Here is a 20,237-nt window from a genome sequence, read left to right on the forward strand (position 1 = left end):
GGTCTACTGATAACCCACCAGTTTCTGCAGAAACATAAGTTTTTATTTTTAATTCACCCCATCGGTTTTAAAGATGATCCAAATCACTTCAAGCTGAGGCTGTCTTGATTCTGCAACTGCAAGCTGTCATCAACCAAATTAATCTTTGCTTTATTCTCTTTGTATTTAACAGCAAGTGATTCACCACCCCATCTATTTTATTGGTGTGGAGAATCTGGAAGATTCCTCCACTGGTGAAGATGAAAATGTAAAACTTTAAGTGCTAGTCATTTGAATAGCTACTTACAGTGATACTTAGGGAGAAAGACTGCTTTCTTTTATGGGTTTTCCTTCAAGCTTTGTGTTAGCTCTTGTTCATTTGGTTGATGAAAGCAAAACAGATATTCGTCCAAACTTTACTTTTATTTTCATATTTCAGTGGAATGACAACCAGAAGTAGCTGCTGTTTATTTAGGGAGGAAAGGATTAAACCAGAAGTTTCCACACAAATGTAGAACAGAACCATTTGGAATAAGGTGTTGCTGTCAGAGGGTTATCAACAACACAGGCTTCTGGATAGAGTTTTTAAAAAAATCAGATTGTTTCTATTTATACCTGCCTTTGCCTTGGTAACCAGAGACTGTGTGAGGGATGCAGTATTTTCCCATCACGATGTCTCCAAAAACCATGCGCAGACATGCAGTGCATCCAGTGTCTGCAGAGCTATCACAAGAACTGTCACAGTCATTTCTAAGAGAGGATTTTACATACTAAGCAGCAAAGAGAACATTGCAGAGAGTTATATTAGTATAGATTCAAAATAATTTGTACTCATTTCTATCTTATCTACTTCGTTCTTTGATCTTTTAAGTATTACAAGGACCATTGCACTTAAACACTTTCTCTTAATTACCCCAAGCAGCTTACCCAAATCCGAGGTGCGGGATTTACTCATAATTGGCTACATTGTGCCTGCTCTATCAAGTAGCTGAATGAGGTAAGAATGGACTTGAATTGGTGTTTCTTCATACTTTCAATCATTCTTGCTTACCTTAAATTCAGCTGTTTCCTACTTCGCAAGATTACCTGCAGCTTAGGTGTCCTTACAGCCCTCTGCAGTGCTCAAAAGCCAAACCAGCCTACATTCTCACCACTTCACTGCTGGGCTGAGCTTTAGCCTTGCTGGGAGAAAAGCATTTCAGCTCTGGGCCTCTGTTTTAGCCACAATTCTGTGTTTTGTTTTCCTTATCCTTTCACTGTCAGAAAAGGTAGAAGAAACCAAGTGTCTCTCTCTGCCACTATAATACCCAGGTCCTCCATTTGCTTAGAAAATGGATGTGGAAAGGGGAAGAGAAGGTAAATATAGGCTCAGAATGAATATGGGGAATCAGGGCCCTTACTAAACTAGTGGACTTGCTTCTCTCTTAATAGCTTCACTATCCAGTTATGATCCAGACAGTAATTTCTGACCTTCTGTCTAGGGCTCATGGAAGTCAGTGCCAGAACACCTTTATCGGGGAAGAAGGGGAAATACTTCTGGGAAGCAGGGCAGGATTGGTAGAGAACCTGCTGTGCTCCAGAGATATTCAGGGATATCTGACTAACAAAATCACATTAGTGGGATAAAAGCACTCACTGCATTATCATCTTCGGGAACAATACATTTTCACATGCAGCCTTTTTGTACTCTAGTTGCTATTCAGCCAGACACTTGGTCTTATGAAATACTGCAGGGGAAGAAGCCTCATCGGGGACAGGAAGGAGGCAGTTGGGAGCACTGGAGCCCTGCCACACTCCTTCATATTCTGGCTGGAGATCCCGGGGCTGGCATGTGGTGCAGGAGGTGGAGGTGAAAGCTTTGTTCCATTTGGGAGTTTCCCTCTATTTGCCTGATGGTGTAGTTTAGGCACAGTGTAGATGACTCAAAAACTCATTCAAACAGAGCTCTCATTTCAAATGTAATGACTCTCATTGCTTTTCCCACACTGCCTATATAAATAATTAGAAAAATAATCGAGATAATAGCACAAGCAATTTCAAACTCTCAAAAGCAGGAATAGTGGCAAGGGACCAGCACTTTAGGACATAAAACCACAGAAAGCTGAATCATCACACCTGTTCTGGCATGTTTATGGGGAAAAGTCTGAGTTGCCATAAGACAAGTACGGACTGGTTTGGGGCAAGTGAAATTTTGGGTTCCATTCTCCTACAGTAACAGAACCCTAAAAAGAAGCTTTACTTTCTGCTACCCCTGTGCAACCTGTAATGATCCTCCACAGAGGTTTTCATGAATCTTGACCCACTCTGTTGAAATGGACAGCTTTTACATGTAACCACATTTGTCTGCCAGGCAGATGTGCTGGACTCTGGGAAAGAGATGGGATGTTTTCTGGACCTGGTTATGGTCCCCAACTGCGAGGGGCTGGCCTTGCCCCATTGGCTGTGTCACCGGCTGCTGTCAGGGCACAGAGCCACTAGAGATGGCACAGAGAAGATGTGTCCCCGGCCCCTGCTGCCCCATGCTCCTCTCAGGGGCTGAGGAGCGCGGCTGCAGGCACTGCGCCTTTCTGCGGGGGACCTGCAGCAGTGCCTCCAGGCAGCCAGAGCACGAGTGCTGCCAGGACACTTCCCCGGCTCTCCCATGGCCTTTAGCAGTCTTTGGAGCTAGTTCAAGTAACACAGGAGAGAAGCACTGTGTTGTTTTGCCAAACAAGAGATTAAATGGAGGCAAAGGTGAAGAGAAGCCCATGCACAAACAGCGCCGGGGAGCGTTTCCACCACACTGCCAGCCGAGAGCAGCTCTGGCTGTGCTGCTTTGGTCAGCGCTCGACTGAGAAGCACAAGAACTGCTGTGTTTCTGCGCTGGTTACCAGCGCCTGAGGGACCGCTTCCAGGCTGCGATGAGCACTTGCAGAGAGAATGCTCTCCATGGAGCAATGGACGACGAGGCTGGTGGGCTGGACAAATGCCTTTCCCGGGCACTGACTTCAAATCGCCCCGAAGCAAAAGCCAGAGGCTGGCACCACAGGGAGGCTGCGGGGACAGCTAACAATGTCCCACAGGGCGTGACACCCTTCTCCCCGTACCTTTCCGCGAGGCAGTGGCTGTGAGCAGGCGAGGAGCCCCTCCGGGCCCGGCCTCCCGCAGGAGGCAGCGCGGGGCTTCTCCCCTCGGGCCGCCCCGGGGCCCTCGCGGGTTCGGGCGTGGGCGCGGCCCCTCCCCGCGCCGCCGGCCCCGGCACAGCCTCGCCTGCCGCCTTGGCCCCCGCTCCCGCCGCGGCCGAGGGGCAGGGGAGCTCCGGGGACCCTCCAGCCCAGCCCAGCCCGGCCCGGCCCTGCGTACCCGGGCCGTGACCGCCCAAGCTCTGCCGCTGAGCGCCGCCGTTCCCATCGGGCGGTGCGGAGAGGCCGCGCCCGCCCCTGGCTGCGGCGGCGGGGGCCGGGCCGGGCGCTGTGCGGCGGCCCCGAGGCTGCGGCGCGGGCGGAGCGGGCGGGCCGGGCCCGGGAGAGGGGCCGGGCCTGTCCCCGCGGCGGCCCCGGGGCAGCGCGGAGCTCGAGCAGGGCCCAGCCGGCTGCCGAGGCCGCGGTGAGCCGGGACCTGGGGCTGTGGTCGCCGACGGCGCGATGGCCATGGTGCCCTACGAGGAGGGAGGCGGCTGGGCAGCGCGGCAGCTGCACAGGCCTTCGGCCACCTTCCACTTCGCCAGCCGCACCATCCGCCTCCAGCAGGACTGGCGGCGGCTGGGAGTGGCGGCCGTGGTCTGGGATGCGGTAGGTGTTCATGGCCAGCGGAGCTTTTCTGCACTCGGTGGCCTCCTGTGTCTCTTGCCGAGCTTTCAGATTCACCGTAGAAAATTATTTAACGTTGAATTGTAAAGGGAAGACTTTTTTTTTTTTTTTTTTTTTTATGGTATGAAAGAAAATGTTAAACTCTGTTTTACTTTTCCCTCTTCCCCCGTAAGAGATCCTGCAGGAACGCAAGGGAAAACCTAAACCCTGCACGGCAAGTACCCAATACAGGAAATATTCTGGCTAACTCTCACCTATTTCTTTACAGTGGGTGGTGATGTTAGCTTGGCACCCTTCAGAGCACAGCATGGGTCCCACTGCTTGTAGCCTCAAGCAGGACTGCTGATAAACTTCATCTTGGGGATAAGAACTGTCCAAAACAGAGGGGTTTGTGGCGGGTCCGAGGCTGCACGGCAGCTGACAGCATCACTGTAGGAATCCAAGGGCTTCCCATCGGGTTGGATCTCAGTCCACACACAAACTGCACTTCTGTCTCTAGTTTAAAAGAAGAAGCATAGCATTTTTAGCAAACTTCTTAAATGAATTGGTGTACAGGGCTGCTGATCTTTCTGGACATCAGCTTTGATGGAACTTGCTGTGGGGAGAGGTCCTTATCAAGATCTATGTTACATATAACACACTAGATAGAACCAGCTGGAAGTACCACTTTACTTTCCCAGTGTCCTTCCCGAAGGCATGCCAGTGTTGTGCAGAAACCTTCTGAAATACCATACAAGATACTATGAAACCTTATTCTGGACTTCCGCAATACTGCGTTCATTTACTCGTGTTTGACAACCCTGCAGCTTTTCCTTTCCAAATACAACTCTTTCTACCTCCTGTTACGTTTGGGGATTCATGGAGCAGTTACCATATCCAAGTTGTAACCTCTGTGGTTCTTTTTTCCTTTTGCCAGTAAGAGTTTTCCATAAAACTCTATGAAAAACTTCCATAAAACATAGAAAGACTACATGTGCGCACAGGAGGCAGAGAAGGGCTCAACAAAGTCTTGATGCAGACCTGAAGTACCTGACCCTTCCCATAACCTTCTCTCTCAGCTTAAACCAGAAACCTTGTATTCAGTATGACTGAAATGAGCCCTGTGCTTAATTGCCTTTGTCTCTTGGCTTAGGCTGTTGTCCTGTGTGCTTATCTGGAGATGGAAGGCATTGATCTCAGGGATCGGTCTGTGATTGAGCTGGGAGCTGGAACTGGATTGCTGGGAATAGTGGTCACATTACTAGGTAAGGGCCTTTTTGTTGTCTCATTTAAAGCAATTCACAACTGTAGTAAAACTGGCCGTTCTACATGTACATGCCTGGTATAGAAGTGAGCACCAAAGCTGCATGTGTGAACTGTGATGGTTCTTCTCTGAGTCATCTTCCTTCCTTGTTAGCCTTGAGAGCCTGCTACGATATTTGTTGTAGTGATGGTGCCACTGCAGTTTACTTTATGGCAGGACCCTGTTAAGGCTGATGCCTGTTGCCATGGCAGGCAGCTCAGCAGCATTCAGCTCTGCAGCTATTCCCCCCCAGGGAACAAGTGCTGTGTTTCCCGTCTTCCCCTTGTCCTCAGATGCAGTTAGAGCCACAGACAGAAACCACTCTCTGAGCTTGCATAAGCCTTGCATTAGCCTGTCCTGCAGACAGGGAAGCCAGGCCATGGAGAAGTGAAGTGATTTGCTGCTGATCTGTCTGTGGCTGAAGCAGGAACTGGGTACTATGTTAAATTTGTGCTATCTTTCCCAGGTTAACTTTGTAATTCAAAACTCTAATGGCTCTGAAAGGTGCCTACTGAAATAATAGAAACAAAACAGTTTGACAAAATACAGTCATGCCATGCAAAATCACACAGGCACAACTTTTGTCTGACCTGTGAAAGAGGCTCTCTAGCTGCCTCTCTCCTACAGAAAAATATGGAATTGGAGCAGGTTAATTGTGACAACCCCTGTAATTTATTCTTTTGTTACTATGGAAAGGCTAAAAGTAACTCCTTGACTTTCATGCATTAGGAAAAAGCACCAGAAAACATGCATGTTTTCCCCTACCCAACTTAATCTTCATGTAGAGTACACTTTATATTCTTAAGTGACTGATGAAGGGTAGGATGTCTGTAGATGGAGGCGGGGCGGTTTGCTTGTTATGTTCTTTTGTTTGCTTGTTTTTAATCAAGCAGCTCAGGGGAGCTGTTAATGTTTAACAGGAACTAAGGAGCCTGCTAGAGTTAGAGCATTGTATTCCACATGCTGTACTGAGGGACATGGACTGTTAGTGTGAGCCGTGTCCTCCTGTCCCCCTTAGGTGCCCGTGTTACCATCACAGACAGGGCGGCAGCACTGGAGTTCCTGGAGTCAAACGTGCAGGCAAACTTACCCCCTGAACTACGTCCCAGAGCTGTGGTGAAGGAGCTGACATGGGGAAAAGACCTGGATAACTTCCCTCCAGGAGCATTTGACTTCGTCCTGGGTGCAGACATTGTTTATCTGGAAGAAACATTTGCAGAACTGCTTCAGACGCTGGAGCACCTGTGCTCAGAGCAAACTGTGATTCTTCTTTCCTGTCGTATCCGCTATGAACGGGATCTCAAGTTCTTGAAGATGCTGAGAGACCGTTTCTCTGTATATGAGGTCCATTATGATTCCAGTAAGGATGTTCATATCTACAAAGCACAGAGGGGTAGTTGCAAGGATGACTTTTGACTCTGTGCTTTGTTAATTACCCATGGATGCTGTTCAGTTCTTCCCTTTGTTTCTACTCAATACACTCGTTCCTAAGCATGAAGTTGCAGTTGTGTTATTTCACTGTCTTCTTGTTCTGATGGTCTTGACTGATCACTTGGTCTGATATAGCAAGGATCATTCTGCATACTGAACCTCTGCTTCATTTCTGAGTAGAGTTGTATAGGGTGTTCCACTGTCTTTTTATCAAATGTAACTTTTTAAACTGATTTAAGTTGCAGAAATCTTCAGCACCAAAATTGTTATGTCAAAAGGTATCTTGTTTGAAATCAAACCACACTTAACTTCTGGGGAAAACTTAAAGAGATTACAGTGGAGTTTTTTCCCTTTATCACTTCCTTAACTCCAGAAGAGTACTTAACTTCTGGGGAAAACTTAAAGAGATTACAGTGGAGTTTTTTCCCTTTATCACTTCCTTAACTCCAGAAGAGTAAGAGTGGATGAAATAAAAGCTAATACTCCAGCTCTAAATGCTTTAACTCTTCAGGACTTCTGTATCTTAGAAGTTGTGGTAAAAGAAACCACTTAAAGGGCAAAAAGAATCAAAGGCAGATGCTATAAAGTTGTTCTATTGCTGTCACTGCTGCACTGAAGAGGCACAGTGAAACAAAGAGCAAGATCTGGAGGGGCACTGGGAGCAGGGATTGCCAAGTAAGCCAGCTTAGAAATCAGTGGTATTTTTACCTGACTTGCAAGTGAGTGGGCTACGCCTGCAGTACCAAAGCAATTGTGGTTTCTCAGTTGTCCCTAACAAGTCTGCTCAGACAGATCAAGGCTCCTTGGAGGAGATACACATGCACATGTGCCACCAGGAAAGTGCAACAAGGAGACTCAAGTTGTTCTTAAAATATCAAATCAGTCCTTGACTCTCAAAGTACCGTTAGATAATGTTCTACTTTGTGCCTTTGTTTGTGTTCCTTCTGTCTCTGAGAGCTGTTTTTTAGGAAAGGAGGGTGCTCTGTAAAGCCTTTGTAGCAGGGGATGTACTTACTCTTGCATTACTGGGGACCTTGGGGCAGTGTCTAGATTTAAGTGTGCTTTCAGTGCACAGTGGTAGTTAAGACACTGTCCTGAGTAACAGATTTCATACCTTGAGCTTGTAAAATACATCTGTGTGTTTATCCTGCAAGATCTGGGAGTCCAGCTCACACCTGCAGCAGACTTCCTTCTCTTTCTAGTGGTGGAAGGATGAAACCGATGAAAACAATGGGTGAACAGAAGACATCTACACCTCTAAACGCAGGAATTGCTTTACTACTTTTTTGTGTGGGTGGGTGTGGAGCTTTTTTGCTTTAAACTTAAAAAGCCTCAGGGCAGGCTCAGACTTGGAGCATGTGCTTGTCTTTGGCACTGGCAACAGCAGAACAAAGCAGCAGCTGCTTTGGGCCATGGACATTTTGGAACTTTATGTCATTTCTGCTCCCATCATACTTCCTGGTCAGTGAACCAGAAGTGCAGTACTGACTGTAATCTGGAAATGACACATTTACCATTAAGGTTTGTGCTTCATCCGTGGCACGTCTTGCATGTTCTCAGCAAAGTTCCTTGCTTGGCTTCGGACCCAGTCTGGGAGTTGCTGCTCTGAATCACTTGCTATAACAGTATCCTCAGAAGCCACATGGTGTCACTAAAACAGTACTTAGGCGGCTGGCTGGGAACTCGCAGCCTGAAACGAGTTGAAGTCAGTTTGGGGAAAGGAAGACAGCACCTTTAATTGAAAACAGATCATGAGATGAGCTCTCATGTGTTAGGTGTAGCTTCTTCTGTCCTATCAGCTTGGTGAGCAATGGTTGAAAAGAATTATGAGCTCTCCCCACTCTCCCTGGCTCTAGTTTTTGGAGTGTGGCTATAAGTTCTCACCTCTCCTCTTCCTTTTCCTCCCCACTGGTGTTTCCTTGTCTCCAGGCTCATCTGGGATTAGGCATTAGGCTCACCTGTATCTCAGGCTCCCCTCGGGCTGGAGCTGGCAGAAAGCCGTGTGCTGGTGCCTGGGCTCATCAGTGCCCAAGGGAACTTTTCTGTGGGAAAAGCCTGGCCATGCTCTGCCCTCACAGGAGGCTGGAGCCTGCCAGTACTGACAGCCATAGCAGCTTGCACTGTTGCCATAGCAGGAACATGCTAAAAAGCCTGCTCAAATAGCACAGAATACAGCACAGAATAAAGCCTGGTGCAGCAACCTACACACTTCGAAGAAGGGGGCTTTGCCCCAGGCCTTGCTTTGACGTTAGCATTAGAAACAGTTTTGTACTTTTAAAACAAATCAGTTTCATTCCATCTCTACTTGTCAAGTTTTCAGTGTCAGATTTCCCATTGCTGCTGTTACAGCCCACAGCCATCCTGCCAGAGCAGGCATGTGCCAGTGGAGACCAGGCTTGGCTTCTTTTGCCACACTGCTGTTACCCAGCAGCTGTATGCACACCCAAGGGAGTATGTTTGAAGGCTGAAGTGATGCTACTGCCCATAAATAATTCTGGAGAAAAGCATGAGATGGCACTGGCAGCTCAGGTGAGTGCCTTGCCCCTGACCTGCAGAGCTGAGCTCTTGGTGGCCCTTCCCCAGCCCAGCAAGTGGCACTCCCAAGGGGACACCTTCTCTGACTGCTGCTGGGGTGCAGGTTGTCAGATTTAGGAGACCAGATCCAGGAATATTGCAGTTAGGCCACAACCATGTACGTGTCAGTTGTGGTTGCATTTAAAGGTACAGTGTTTAGGGGCAGGCATCAACCCTGATAACAGTAACTCAGCTGAAACCTGCAGTCCATCCCTCCTGGGCAGTGCTGACACCCACGTGCACCAGGCAGTGAGCGCTGCCTTCTGTTGTCCCAGGCGGGGCTTCACAGGTTTTTTGTATTCCCATCACACTTACCTTCAGGGAGAGGTCAGGAGTGAGTCAGGCCACGAGTGAATCACGCCAGGCGTGCAGGACAGAAGTAGCAGAGATGTAACTGCTGGTGAGTGAGCAGAGAGAGCAGCCCTCTGCATTGACACCTGCAAACTCCAGTGTCCCAACCCACGGGTCCCACGGGAGCTCCTGCTCTAGTATGAGATGATGCATGACAACAGCTGTTGCCAGCAGCTGTCTGGCAATTGATACTAACACCCTGCCCAAGCACTTTCTGTCACCCTGTTCATCCCAGCACTAGAGAATCCCACTCTCCTTTGGGTGGTCCCATTGCACTGGTCCTGTTTTGTAACAGGTGATCTGAGCTGGTCTGTAGGAAGGCTTTGTTTGGCATGTGTCCCTGAGTAGTGGGACAATGCACAAACTGTCTCTTGAGAAATTCACTCACTCTAGGGAGTAGGTCCAAGCCACAGTACAGTGACCAGGTAAGACACAATCATCGTGTGGGACTGAGAAACCGTCCCTGAAACATGCCATTTTGCAAGAAAACAAACTTTTCTGAAATGTCATTGCAACTAAGGTAGTGTTTGATTGATCTTAAGATACATAGTATGAGAGTCAGCTCTGCATCTTATGGACAAAGAGCTTTAAGGTACAGCAGTGTCAGAAGAATCAGGTTTACCAGAAGACTACACAGGGACCTGTGTTACGTAGTTCTTTTCAGTGCAAAATTCAAGCCAAACTGCATTTTCATCTCAGGGACTAACCCCTGCTTGGGATTCTCCCTCATTACTGGAGATTTTTCTGAGCAAGAACACGAATGGCATTAAAAAAACCTACAAAATCCCAGCTGTAATGAGTTGACCTTACTGCTTCCCCTTGATTTCACTGGAGGTGTGTTTACCTCAGTGCTGAATTTGTTCTCCTGGCTTCCATCCCAGTGTTTGGATCCAGCCTTGCAGATTACATAATAGGGTTGTGATCCGTGCAGTGCTTGCTGCCTTCTGTTTCTGTTCTGTTATTAAGATCAGTAGTACATGGTTTGCAGGAATGCTTAAAAGTGAGACATGCAGCATATTTAAACTGTGAAAGGTGTAAGCCTTTCAGACATTATTAAACAGAACTGCCACCAGAATGGATACTGAAGGCAGGTTTAAAAATATCAGGAGGAAGAGAAACTTCGTTTTTCAGGACTTAACCTCTGACTAATCTAATTCAATTAAGATTAAAAAAGCCTTCTCTTTGGGGAGAATACCTTATGAATACTTAGGGCAGGCCAGAGACTGAGAGGACACCATAGACTGCTCAAAATACACCTTTTCCCATATTCCTCTACCTACCATTTGCCACTAAATTAAATTAGCGTAAATGGAACATCCTGCTCAAAAAAGAGACTTTGTAGAGTTTTTTAAAGCATGTTTATGTGACTGCACATAAATGTTTGTGTAAAAAGGGAGTTATGACAGTTTATACCACAAAGGTTACAGTAAGAAAAAGCACTTCTTTATGACAATAATTCACAAATTCACAAGAATCACTTTAATATACAAAGCAATTACTACCATTCTGAAACACAAAGCAGCTAATATGTACATAGTGTTAATAAAATGCATTATAACCCAGTACAATTTTTTTTAAACACAGATAAAGCACAAAAAAAAAGTAAAAAAAAAAAAAAGGAACAGAACACAACAGGGATGTTTCTAGATTTTCGGGGAGATGTAAAAAAGAATTTATTTCCCCCCAATAATGGATTTTCATTTAGTCTTTTAACTTCCACAGGTATGTGGGAGTCAAGCTCAAATACCCTGTTCTGTGCTGACATGGTTTGGGTAAAGAATCAGAAACGCAGATGAGGTGAACATACTCTTTCCAGCTTACACTACAAAGGGAGAATTATAACCCTCGCTCTGGAAGCTTCCCTGAAAAACATTGTTTCAAAACAAATTCAAATTATAAATCCAGAGTAGAAACAACTTGTTTTTGAAGTGAACAACCAATCTGTGGACAAAAGTCAGTGGAGGGGTTGGCTGCCAACTAGCACCTCTTCTTGCCCTGTTCCCATCCCAAGAAGTCCATTATAAGCAGCACAGTTTCAAATCTCATATAAACTTGAAGTTGTAGAACTTTTTAAAATTAATGTTTTCATATAAATAAATGTAATTAAACACACAAAAAATGGAGTGGCACCTGGATAAAACATACCTTGTGGAAAGCACCCAAACATCCTTAGTTCGTAAGAGTGGCCATTTCCAGATACATGACTGGCTCAAGGCCTGCCTTCCCCATGCTCTCACTCAGCTATCCCCTAATTTAGAGAAATACGCAGCTGAGGCTGAGTGAACTGACTGCTCGAGTCCTGAGTGCACGAACACTCAGCTTATGGAGTGTGCCAGCCATGGGTCATTCCAGCCTGGCCCTGGCCCTTTCCCTGCCAGCACACAGCTCCTGAGGACAGCTGACTGCTCCTGCCTCTCCTGCTGAAAGCGAGCCCTGAACTCACCACAGAGCAAGTCACAAACCTGCACTTGCAGCGCCAGAAAGCAAACAGGTCACTCTCTTCAATTTGTGCTATGCAAATCAGCCCAAGCACATCTCTTTGCAGGCCACAGCTTAAATACATTTTAAAAACACATTCCAAGGCAAAACACTTGAAATGCAAACCCTCTTTACCACCTGGATCTGGTCCCTTTTCCCCAAAGATGCACACAGGCTTAAGCCTATCTATCTGCAGACCTGAACCTGTCACAAGCACAGTAGGTGGATTTCAGCACCCTCTCTCACCAATCTGGCTCCTTCCAGACCAACTGAGCTTCAGGATACATTCAGGCTTCTGTAAAATTGTGTCCTTTACAGCTAGCAAATTACACAGCTCAGAAAAAGGTTCCCAGACAGACGACAAAGAACCATCAATGTACTGTATGCTTTTTAAAACCTGCTCACAGTGACAGACTTCAGGGTTATAGTTGAATTATAAATATTCCTGCAAAAGAAAGGTGGTTGTGCTTTTCTTTTCAAGCAGGGTGACACATTGTCAGTGTACCTTTACTTCCTGGTGTCAAATTGTTGGAAAGCCTTTTGATTCATTTTCTTGGAATGCAGCTTGTAAAATCTGCAGACAAATCTCAAATTAAGAAAAAGGAATAAAGTGGCTGAAAAATAGTTTAGCCTTCATTCCAAATTAACATCCTTTTCCCACATGGGATCACTGAACTAGTTCTACCCTAAAAATAATTTCACATCCATCCTCTACATACTGCTCTGAGACACCACACGCTTGATTCTTGCCCCTTCAGCTCTCCTGCCCTTCTGAAGCAATGCCTGCTGGGCACCAGGTGCTGATCCACAAGTTAAATCAGCGAAGGAGTCAACTGCTGTGGAGAGGAGTGAATTGTGTCCAGGCAGCAGGATTACAACAATTATGCCAGAAATCTTCTCAAGCAAACCAAATTTATCTTACATTTTGTTCTCTGTATTTTGTTTGGGGTTTTTTGTTTTCGTTTTTTTTTTAAAAAGTGCACATTTTAATTAAACATTTACAAAGAACATAGTGTAACAAAAATAAATACATGACCTTTTGGTTGGATCATTGGCAAATGTTACATCACTAACCAGGCTCCAGGGTGCAAAAATTAAAATAAAAACAAGGTCTTAGAAAATCAATTAAATCCTCTATGAACTGTCATAGATTTGCAACCACTGATATTGAACTTGCTTTGATGGGTGGACTTGTCTTTAAACCACAAAAAGCACTGTCTACCATAAATGAAAAAATAAAAATAAAAATAAAAATAAAAATAAAAAAGCAGGTGCTGGTTTTCACTAACAGATGACTACTTTCTGCTGCAGTTTACTGGAAGCCCAGATTTAAAAAAAGCAACCTGCGGTACAAATTCAGGTCAGAAACTATCAGGGCTGTTTTTCCTTATTAAATCTTTTTTTTTTTCCTGAGCCTCTTTATGATTCCAAACACCCCACCAATTTTCTGACCAATGTACAAGTACCAGAGAAGACAGTGATCTACAATGCAAATGCCAACAACTACAGGCCAGCCCGACCTACAGGTGTCTGAGCAGTCCTGACGAGCACAACAGGCTAAAATTGTGCTTTTGGATACAAGCAACAGTGCCGGCAACTACCCAGTGCTGGTGAAATTGCTGCCTAAGTAAGACTGCATCGCCACCACCCCAGGAGGAAAACACAAGTCTTACCAGTGGTTCCTTTAGAAAATAACACCTTAATAACTTTTCCAAATGTTTTGCCTTTGATATATAGCTGCCAAAGAGAAAAAAGCACAAAAGTGAATTACTCTGGGTGGTGGTAGTTATAAAACAACTGTTTATGTAATTTCAAAAATCTTCATCAATAAAAAATAAACCTCACAAAAGCCACGAAAGAAGAAATAAAATTCTTGAAAATGGATAACTGAGAAACAGCACAAAAATCAGTAATAAGCGCTAGAATAACGCAGCCCAGAGCTACTGGGATGAGGGGAAGCTTTCACACACACACACACATCCACACACACCCAGACACACACAGAAAAGTAAAAATTCTTTTTCTGACCTCCATATACTATAATACTCAGCATTCCTGACTTAAAAGCTCTCAGAGCTGTAGATTATATACTGTGTGTATATATATATATATGTACATATATTATACATATGTATTTTCCAAGAATATCTAAATTAAAAGAGCACCTTTGACAATATCTTAACTGCCTGATTGGTGCTGTTGTTTTGCAAAATAATGACATTACAAAAATTATATTTCAAACCAATTCTTGTTTATTATGAACATAATGGATCTAGCCCTTTCTAACCCTCTCTTCAGGTAAAACAGGCTATCAGTTCTTGAAAACTCACAACCGTGAGATATAAAACTAATCCTCCCTCCCCCTTGTCAGCATAATTTCCATCCTACTTCCAAATGGCCTTAGTTTATAGAAGCTTATTACCCCAACCTCACTACTTGGTAAATAACATAGGAATGGATTCCTGTGTCATATTTTTTCCCTTTTTGGGTCAATATGAATAGTAAAGCATGTATGGGTAGCCTAGCCAGCCCTGTACTTGGTCTAATACATTTTTTATTATCGTAATTTATAATTTTCATTAAATAAATTTGTGTCCCTAAATCCTCAGTGCAGCACAAATAAGATTCTTGCAGACCCCTATGTACTTTAAATTACATTCTTTTTCTTAGTGAAACTTTATTTGCTAATGAAGTCTAGGCTAAAACCACAGCAGGCCACTTGGAGACCACACACAGACAAACTGGTAACACAGCTCTCCGCTCACTGCCACACAAATTTGCACCAACTCTGTGTTAGGAGAACCCCACCTGGGCACTGTTTTAGGCTCCCATGCCCATTCAGCTCCCAGGCTTTGTGCCCAGTGATTACCAGCAAGCTCTAGGCAGTGTTTATTACCCACTAGACAGCTCTCAGAGCCCAGCTTGCCCTGCTCAGGTTCACAGCAAAACCCCATGTTTTTGCAAACAGATGTTCTACAAAAGAAACAGCCTTAATGTGGGCATAGACAGCCTCTTCTGTGTTTCTCAAAGCTGGAGGAACCATTCCATGTAATTGCAAATGAGGCCACCACGAGCTTCATGTTTTACAAGAATGACTCCTGCATTATCAACATTTCTGCTTCAGTACTAGTTCTGGAAAATGTAACCATTTTATGTATTTGTATTCACCAATTTTAAGAATCAGATAATTTTTATAAAAGCACTGCTGAGAACTTAGGGTCTTCTTTAAATTTGCATTGCTAAACTAATAGATTCATTTCCCATTAAATAAAAACACAAAAATCAACTCTCTATGGCAGATAAAAATAGACCATTTATAAACCCCCACAAAACTTGTGAAAGTGAATTATGTCATATTTCTGATATTTATGTTCTCTTCTTGAAATACAAATGTAATTTGAAATTCTTGATAACTCTAGATTTAACAATAATGCTGTAAGTTTAGCCCTGCTCCTTTTAAATTAAGTCTCTTGGAAACTGAATGCCCTCTCAAATGAGAAATCTAGAACTTTTAATACTGCTTAGGTGTTTGAGACTCAACTGCCCAGAGTGTTCCAAGTATTTTTCTTGTAACGTCACACTGATTGTATAACCTTTTAGAAGCTTGTGTGTGAAATTTATCTTAAAAACAGATAGAGTGAATGGGAAAAAATATTAGCTAATACTCTGCTAGGCAAGGCATTAGTATAGACCAGAGCCTTATCCATGTTTCTATACATAGAAGTTTGACCAGAAGACCAAAGTAAACTTACTCCATCAAATGACCCAAGTTAGCATGGTGAGAGCCTGGCTTCAGAGGGCCAGGACACAAACCACACATGATTCTTTTTGACACATTCTGTTTGACAACTTCTTGACGTTCTTTTTTGGTTCCTTTTGAGCATGATTCTTTTCAAGTCCTAATGCATAGTACAGAGTTTTTTTAAATATGAACTACCTTTTTTAACATCATAAATCTGGGGAAGATCACAGTTCCTCAGTGCACAGAAAAAAAAATTGATCTTGCAAACATCTGAGGCACATGAGTAATTTTAGTTGCAGGAATAGATTACTCAGTAAATCTGACCCTTACTATGAAAAAATACCCCAAATAAATTAAGAGTTTAGCTAACGTGGCCAGGTTCAAATAATCAGTGTTGTCCCTTGCAAAGCAGGAGTTGGAATATTTGTGTTTGAAGTCCTCTTTAATATTTGAGATTGTCCTAGTAGTTGTCATACTGCAATTAAATTTATGTATAGAAGGCAACCTCAAAGTTTGAAAAAGAATTTAGCAAACCAGGCTGATATTTCTATTGAGTACAATAATTTCCATTGCGTAAGACAGTGGTAGGGAAATAAAAACAACCTCATTGCTTGAGAGGACTTGGGACACAGACCATACTGTCATCAGGGAGTACTTAAGTGGAGTTGGCCATGCTTCAACTGCTTAGTTGTTCTGCATACAAATAGGTAGTGCTTTCATGTGTTACCCCTGCTTACTATGTGACTGTTTTCAGAACATCACTATTGCATCTTTTTAAAAATTATTTTCTTTCCCATCCAAATATAATTTCCCAACCTATATCCTATGAAGTTGGTGTCTGTTTTCTGTGCATTCAGAATGCTGAATGCACGTGCACACATAAGCTATGAGAAGCAACAACTGACCAGTGAAGCTCATTTCAATGCATTTGTTTATGAGGTATGGAGAAGGTTTTACTAGTCCAGGAGGGCTTAATACAGATTGCAAATCAACCCCCCTCCTGGGCTAGTTTGAAAAAGGTCTGTTATCTCCACACCAAGAACGTGCCAGTGAAGCGCCCTTTGTTTGGCATGCTGCTTAGCCGTGTGTCTGTACAGTTTATCGTGAATGTGTGAAACCAATTTGGCAACCATTGCTGCTTCATTGTACTATGCATGCTCCACCTATGCGGCCCACAGTTCTCTGGACCAAGAGGCTGGGATGGTTCTGTCTCTAAGGCAATGGAAAGAGCTCAGCACAAATTCTTGACATCTTTACAAAAGGACCCTCCCCACAGTAACTTCCCAAGTGACCACTGTTACTCCTTGAAGAGGATCGGGAGATGAGAAAGAAGCCTGTTCTTCTTCTTCTTCACGCTGAGATTGATGATGAAATTCATCTTGTAAGGGGAGAAGTGGAGGCAAGTACTTGAACATTCACAGTTTGATGCAAAGCACAGATGAAGTATATTCTGTAGTTGCTTCAGGCAGTTTTGCGCATAGAAAAAAAGAAATGTTTAGAAAATAAAAAGTTTACTTTGTCTTTCTGGGTATAGCCAGAACCAGTCTCTATCCCACCTGGACAAGTGAAAATGAGAATCCAAAATTAATCTGATTTGTGGCAGTAAAGGTCCTTAAGTGCTTTCAACTCCTCAATCAGTGTCTTGTTTTGGTTTTCAAGCACAGCCACTCGATTTTCTAGACATTTCACATACTCCTTTTTCTTCCTGCGACATTCACGTGCTGCCTCTCTGCAAAGCAAAGAAAGGCCATTGAAACCCAGAACAATCATTTGCAGACATGGGCTACTTAACTGCTTTCAGGCAAACCCTTTACTAGTAGTGCCATTTTCAGCATATGGAGGTATTGTTAAGAAATGCAAGTGAGGAAAAAACACCGAGTTCATAACAACTGCTCCTCACAAATCACACAAACTCAAGATCCACACATCATTTCAACATAGAGATCCCAGTAAGACAGCACCAATAAAATTCTGTTTCTGTGAGAAAAGGATCCTATTCAGTGATAAAATTCTGTTTTCAGGATTTACATTAGAGCCTTTAGGCTGAGTCAAGTGCTGCTGCAATAATTTAACTGATTTTATTATCATCTATTATTCTTTTTATAGTCTTTTACTTTTCCCTTTGCTGCAGTCCAACAAGATGATCAACTGGTGCAAAAAAGCACTATTTAGAGCATTCATGTATCTGCTCTTGAGCAATGCTTTCATTTTAATAATGATGTCTGCATCACTGCAATAATATTACTGACTCAAATAAAAACATCACAAAATAAACAGTCACTAGGAACCATATAATTCTTTAGTCCCTGTCAGCTATGCCAAAAACAGACCTCAAGATAGTCAAACTTCTAAGTCTTGCTTGTAAAGAGTGAGCTGCCTGTAGGTAACTTGGTAACATACCAAGAACACCAGTGAAAAATACCAGAAAGGTATTAATGTGCTGCTGAGCATCCTGAAGGCAGGAACACCAAGGCAGGAGCTACCCTGCACAGCAACACAATGGCACCAACGTGCAAAGTAAGCACAAGGCTAATGCCACAGGCAGATGGGAGCCCAGGCAGAGGGCTCTCCTCCTGCAGTGCAACTTGTCCAAGGAGCATTCTGCAGACACATGGAAATAAACACACTTATTTGCTCTGAACCTTCAGGTGCAAAGCAGAACAGCTTCAAAAATAAGAGTCTGTGTGCCCCTTCATTGCAAACGCTACACAGACTGGTGAGACAGTCAGTGTTCTGGGAAATGAGAGGACAAATTAGAAGCCAGTTCCTTCCCTTATTAGATAAATAGTAGCTGTAAAAAAAGAATGCATTCCAGGACCTAACTGATAAGAAGCCTCTAAAGTAATTTTTGAAATTCAGCTCTCACAAATGAGACAGGATGAAGAAAACAGTCTGTAAGCCCAGAAAGGACTCAGGTATTCATTTGTCAAATACAATTTCACATACTTGCAGTGCTTCAGTAAGCCAAGTGTAACATTTAGAATTTAAGTAATTTTGAGCTGTTACCAAAACATTAAGTACTACTGGATCAGAGAGTGCCTCCCAGTGCAAACTACTAACATGTCCCCTTGGGTGACAACATTTTCTTTCTGTGACTTTTTTCCAGCTTAGGCTGTGTATATTAAGCCACCTCAAGTCTGTGTGTGCTATTTGTTCATTATGAACAGCTGGAATTCTACTGAGTTACAGAGAGCTTTAAAAATGTAAAATTTATACAGAAAATTTGCACAATAATATCTATGAATATTTACACTATAATCCTCCAATAAGTACCACCTTACCATCTGCCTCTCTATCCTTTCTCCCCACTTTGCTATGGAGCTTAGATTTGCAAGTATCTATTAAGCAGACAGCCTAAAAGCACCACATGCAACATGATACTGTTGCAAAAGCTGTCAATTTAACTCAAGTGGGGTAATTCCCCATTGTTTTTCTTGGCTTTCACAAACACAAAAGCTTTCTTTTACTAGAGTAAGACTGATGATTAAATGAGGGTATTCTGTGATCCTAATTAAATTTTTTTCAAATGCAGAGCCTGAAAGGGTGATATCTACTATTCACTCGTATGAGAAAACTATATAAAAAGGGAGATGGGTGACATTCCGTACAAACACCTTTTAAAAAAGTGAACTCTGCTGTTCAGCATTATTTCCTTCATTAAAGCCCCTCGCATAAGCACTGAGTCTGCTCAAGTAAGTTTCTATTGTGTTCACAGCACAGCAACTTAAGAGAAGATGAATGAACCTGGTACGGCATCAGTTTTTTGGGACTGACAGATGAAGTTAACAAGGCTCTCAGGGGGTTTCCCCTGCTCAGAAGGGTGGGAAGCACTGTGTTCCCAGTGTTACAGTACAACACACAGGCTCCAATCTGTGGCCTGTGGTTAAGAGTTCAGGCTTGATGTGATGGGTCAGTTCAGGCCCACCCCTTCCCACTCCGACAGTAACAGACTTCAGGAACATCGTGCCCACCTTCTCCCTACTGCTCCCTTCCTTTGCTACCTCCACCCACTCCCACCTCTGTAAGTTTAGCTGTTCCTCCTCACAAGCTGAATCCCACAGAAACAAGTCTTCTCTATCTTTCTTTCAGCCCGTCTGCTGCTACTACTGGCTCCACAAGACTTCAGTCAAAAGGAATAGCTGCTCATTTAGCCTTTGCTTGAGCCTTTCTGCCCCTGGAGGAGAAAACCCAAAGCAGCTAAAAGACCAAGTGAGACAATCAAGAAAGTACTCATGAAGAGCACACGTGGGCCAGCAGCAAGAAGAATGCATGCAGGAGGCTAAGGGAAAGAATCCAGGAAAGGAAACCACATGAATGTAGTAACTCCAAAAAAGCAACTCATCTTGGTGTTTGTAAGAACATATCTGCAGTCATACAAATATCTCACCAATTACTTTTGTCCTTATTGCAACAACCAAATTCACATACCTCACAGAGTGAGTCTGACACTTTACTCAAGGTTTCACAGTCACAACACACGGCATTAGTAGATGTGTATCTTTGCTTTGCATCTTTAAATAAAAGCAAATTCTTCATAAAGCATTTCATAACATGACTAGGAAAGATCAGGACTCTTAGTGCATGACACTCCAGGCCTGACTAGAGCTGACTG

General features: G+C 43.7%; 2 protein-coding genes across 4 annotated transcripts in view; one reads left to right on the forward strand and one right to left on the reverse strand.

Moving 5' to 3' along the window:
* Positions 1 to 20,227, forward strand: METTL21A (methyltransferase 21A, HSPA lysine). 2 transcript variants are annotated; one of them, XM_069022208.1, is made up of 3 exons: positions 1 to 3,749; positions 4,900 to 5,011; positions 19,715 to 20,227. In XM_069022208.1, the coding sequence occupies exons 1-3, from the start codon at positions 3,603 to 3,605 to the stop codon at positions 19,762 to 19,764; spliced, it is 309 nt and encodes a 102-aa protein (XP_068878309.1). In that variant the 5' UTR covers positions 1 to 3,602; the 3' UTR covers positions 19,765 to 20,227. The 2 variants fall into 2 exon arrangements, with proteins under 2 accessions (XP_068878309.1, XP_068878310.1); XM_069022209.1 differs by lacking the exon at positions 19,715 to 20,227 and adding an exon at positions 6,068 to 6,547 and having other exon boundaries at positions 3,416 to 3,749.
* CREB1 (cAMP responsive element binding protein 1) overlaps positions 13,131 to 20,237 on the reverse strand; it is a 37,776-nt gene continuing 30,669 nt past the window's right edge. For both annotated transcript variants that reach the window (XM_069022207.1, XM_069022206.1), the window contains one exon: positions 13,131 to 17,354. In XM_069022207.1, the coding sequence (XP_068878308.1) occupies positions 17,210 to 17,354 (145 nt within the window). In that variant the 3' untranslated portion in view covers positions 13,131 to 17,209. The remainder of the gene's footprint in view (positions 17,355 to 20,237) is intronic.

Source organism: Aphelocoma coerulescens, chromosome 7 (genome assembly GCF_041296385.1).
Source record: "Aphelocoma coerulescens isolate FSJ_1873_10779 chromosome 7, UR_Acoe_1.0, whole genome shotgun sequence".
NCBI classification, from domain to species: Eukaryota; Metazoa; Chordata; class Aves; order Passeriformes; family Corvidae; genus Aphelocoma; species Aphelocoma coerulescens.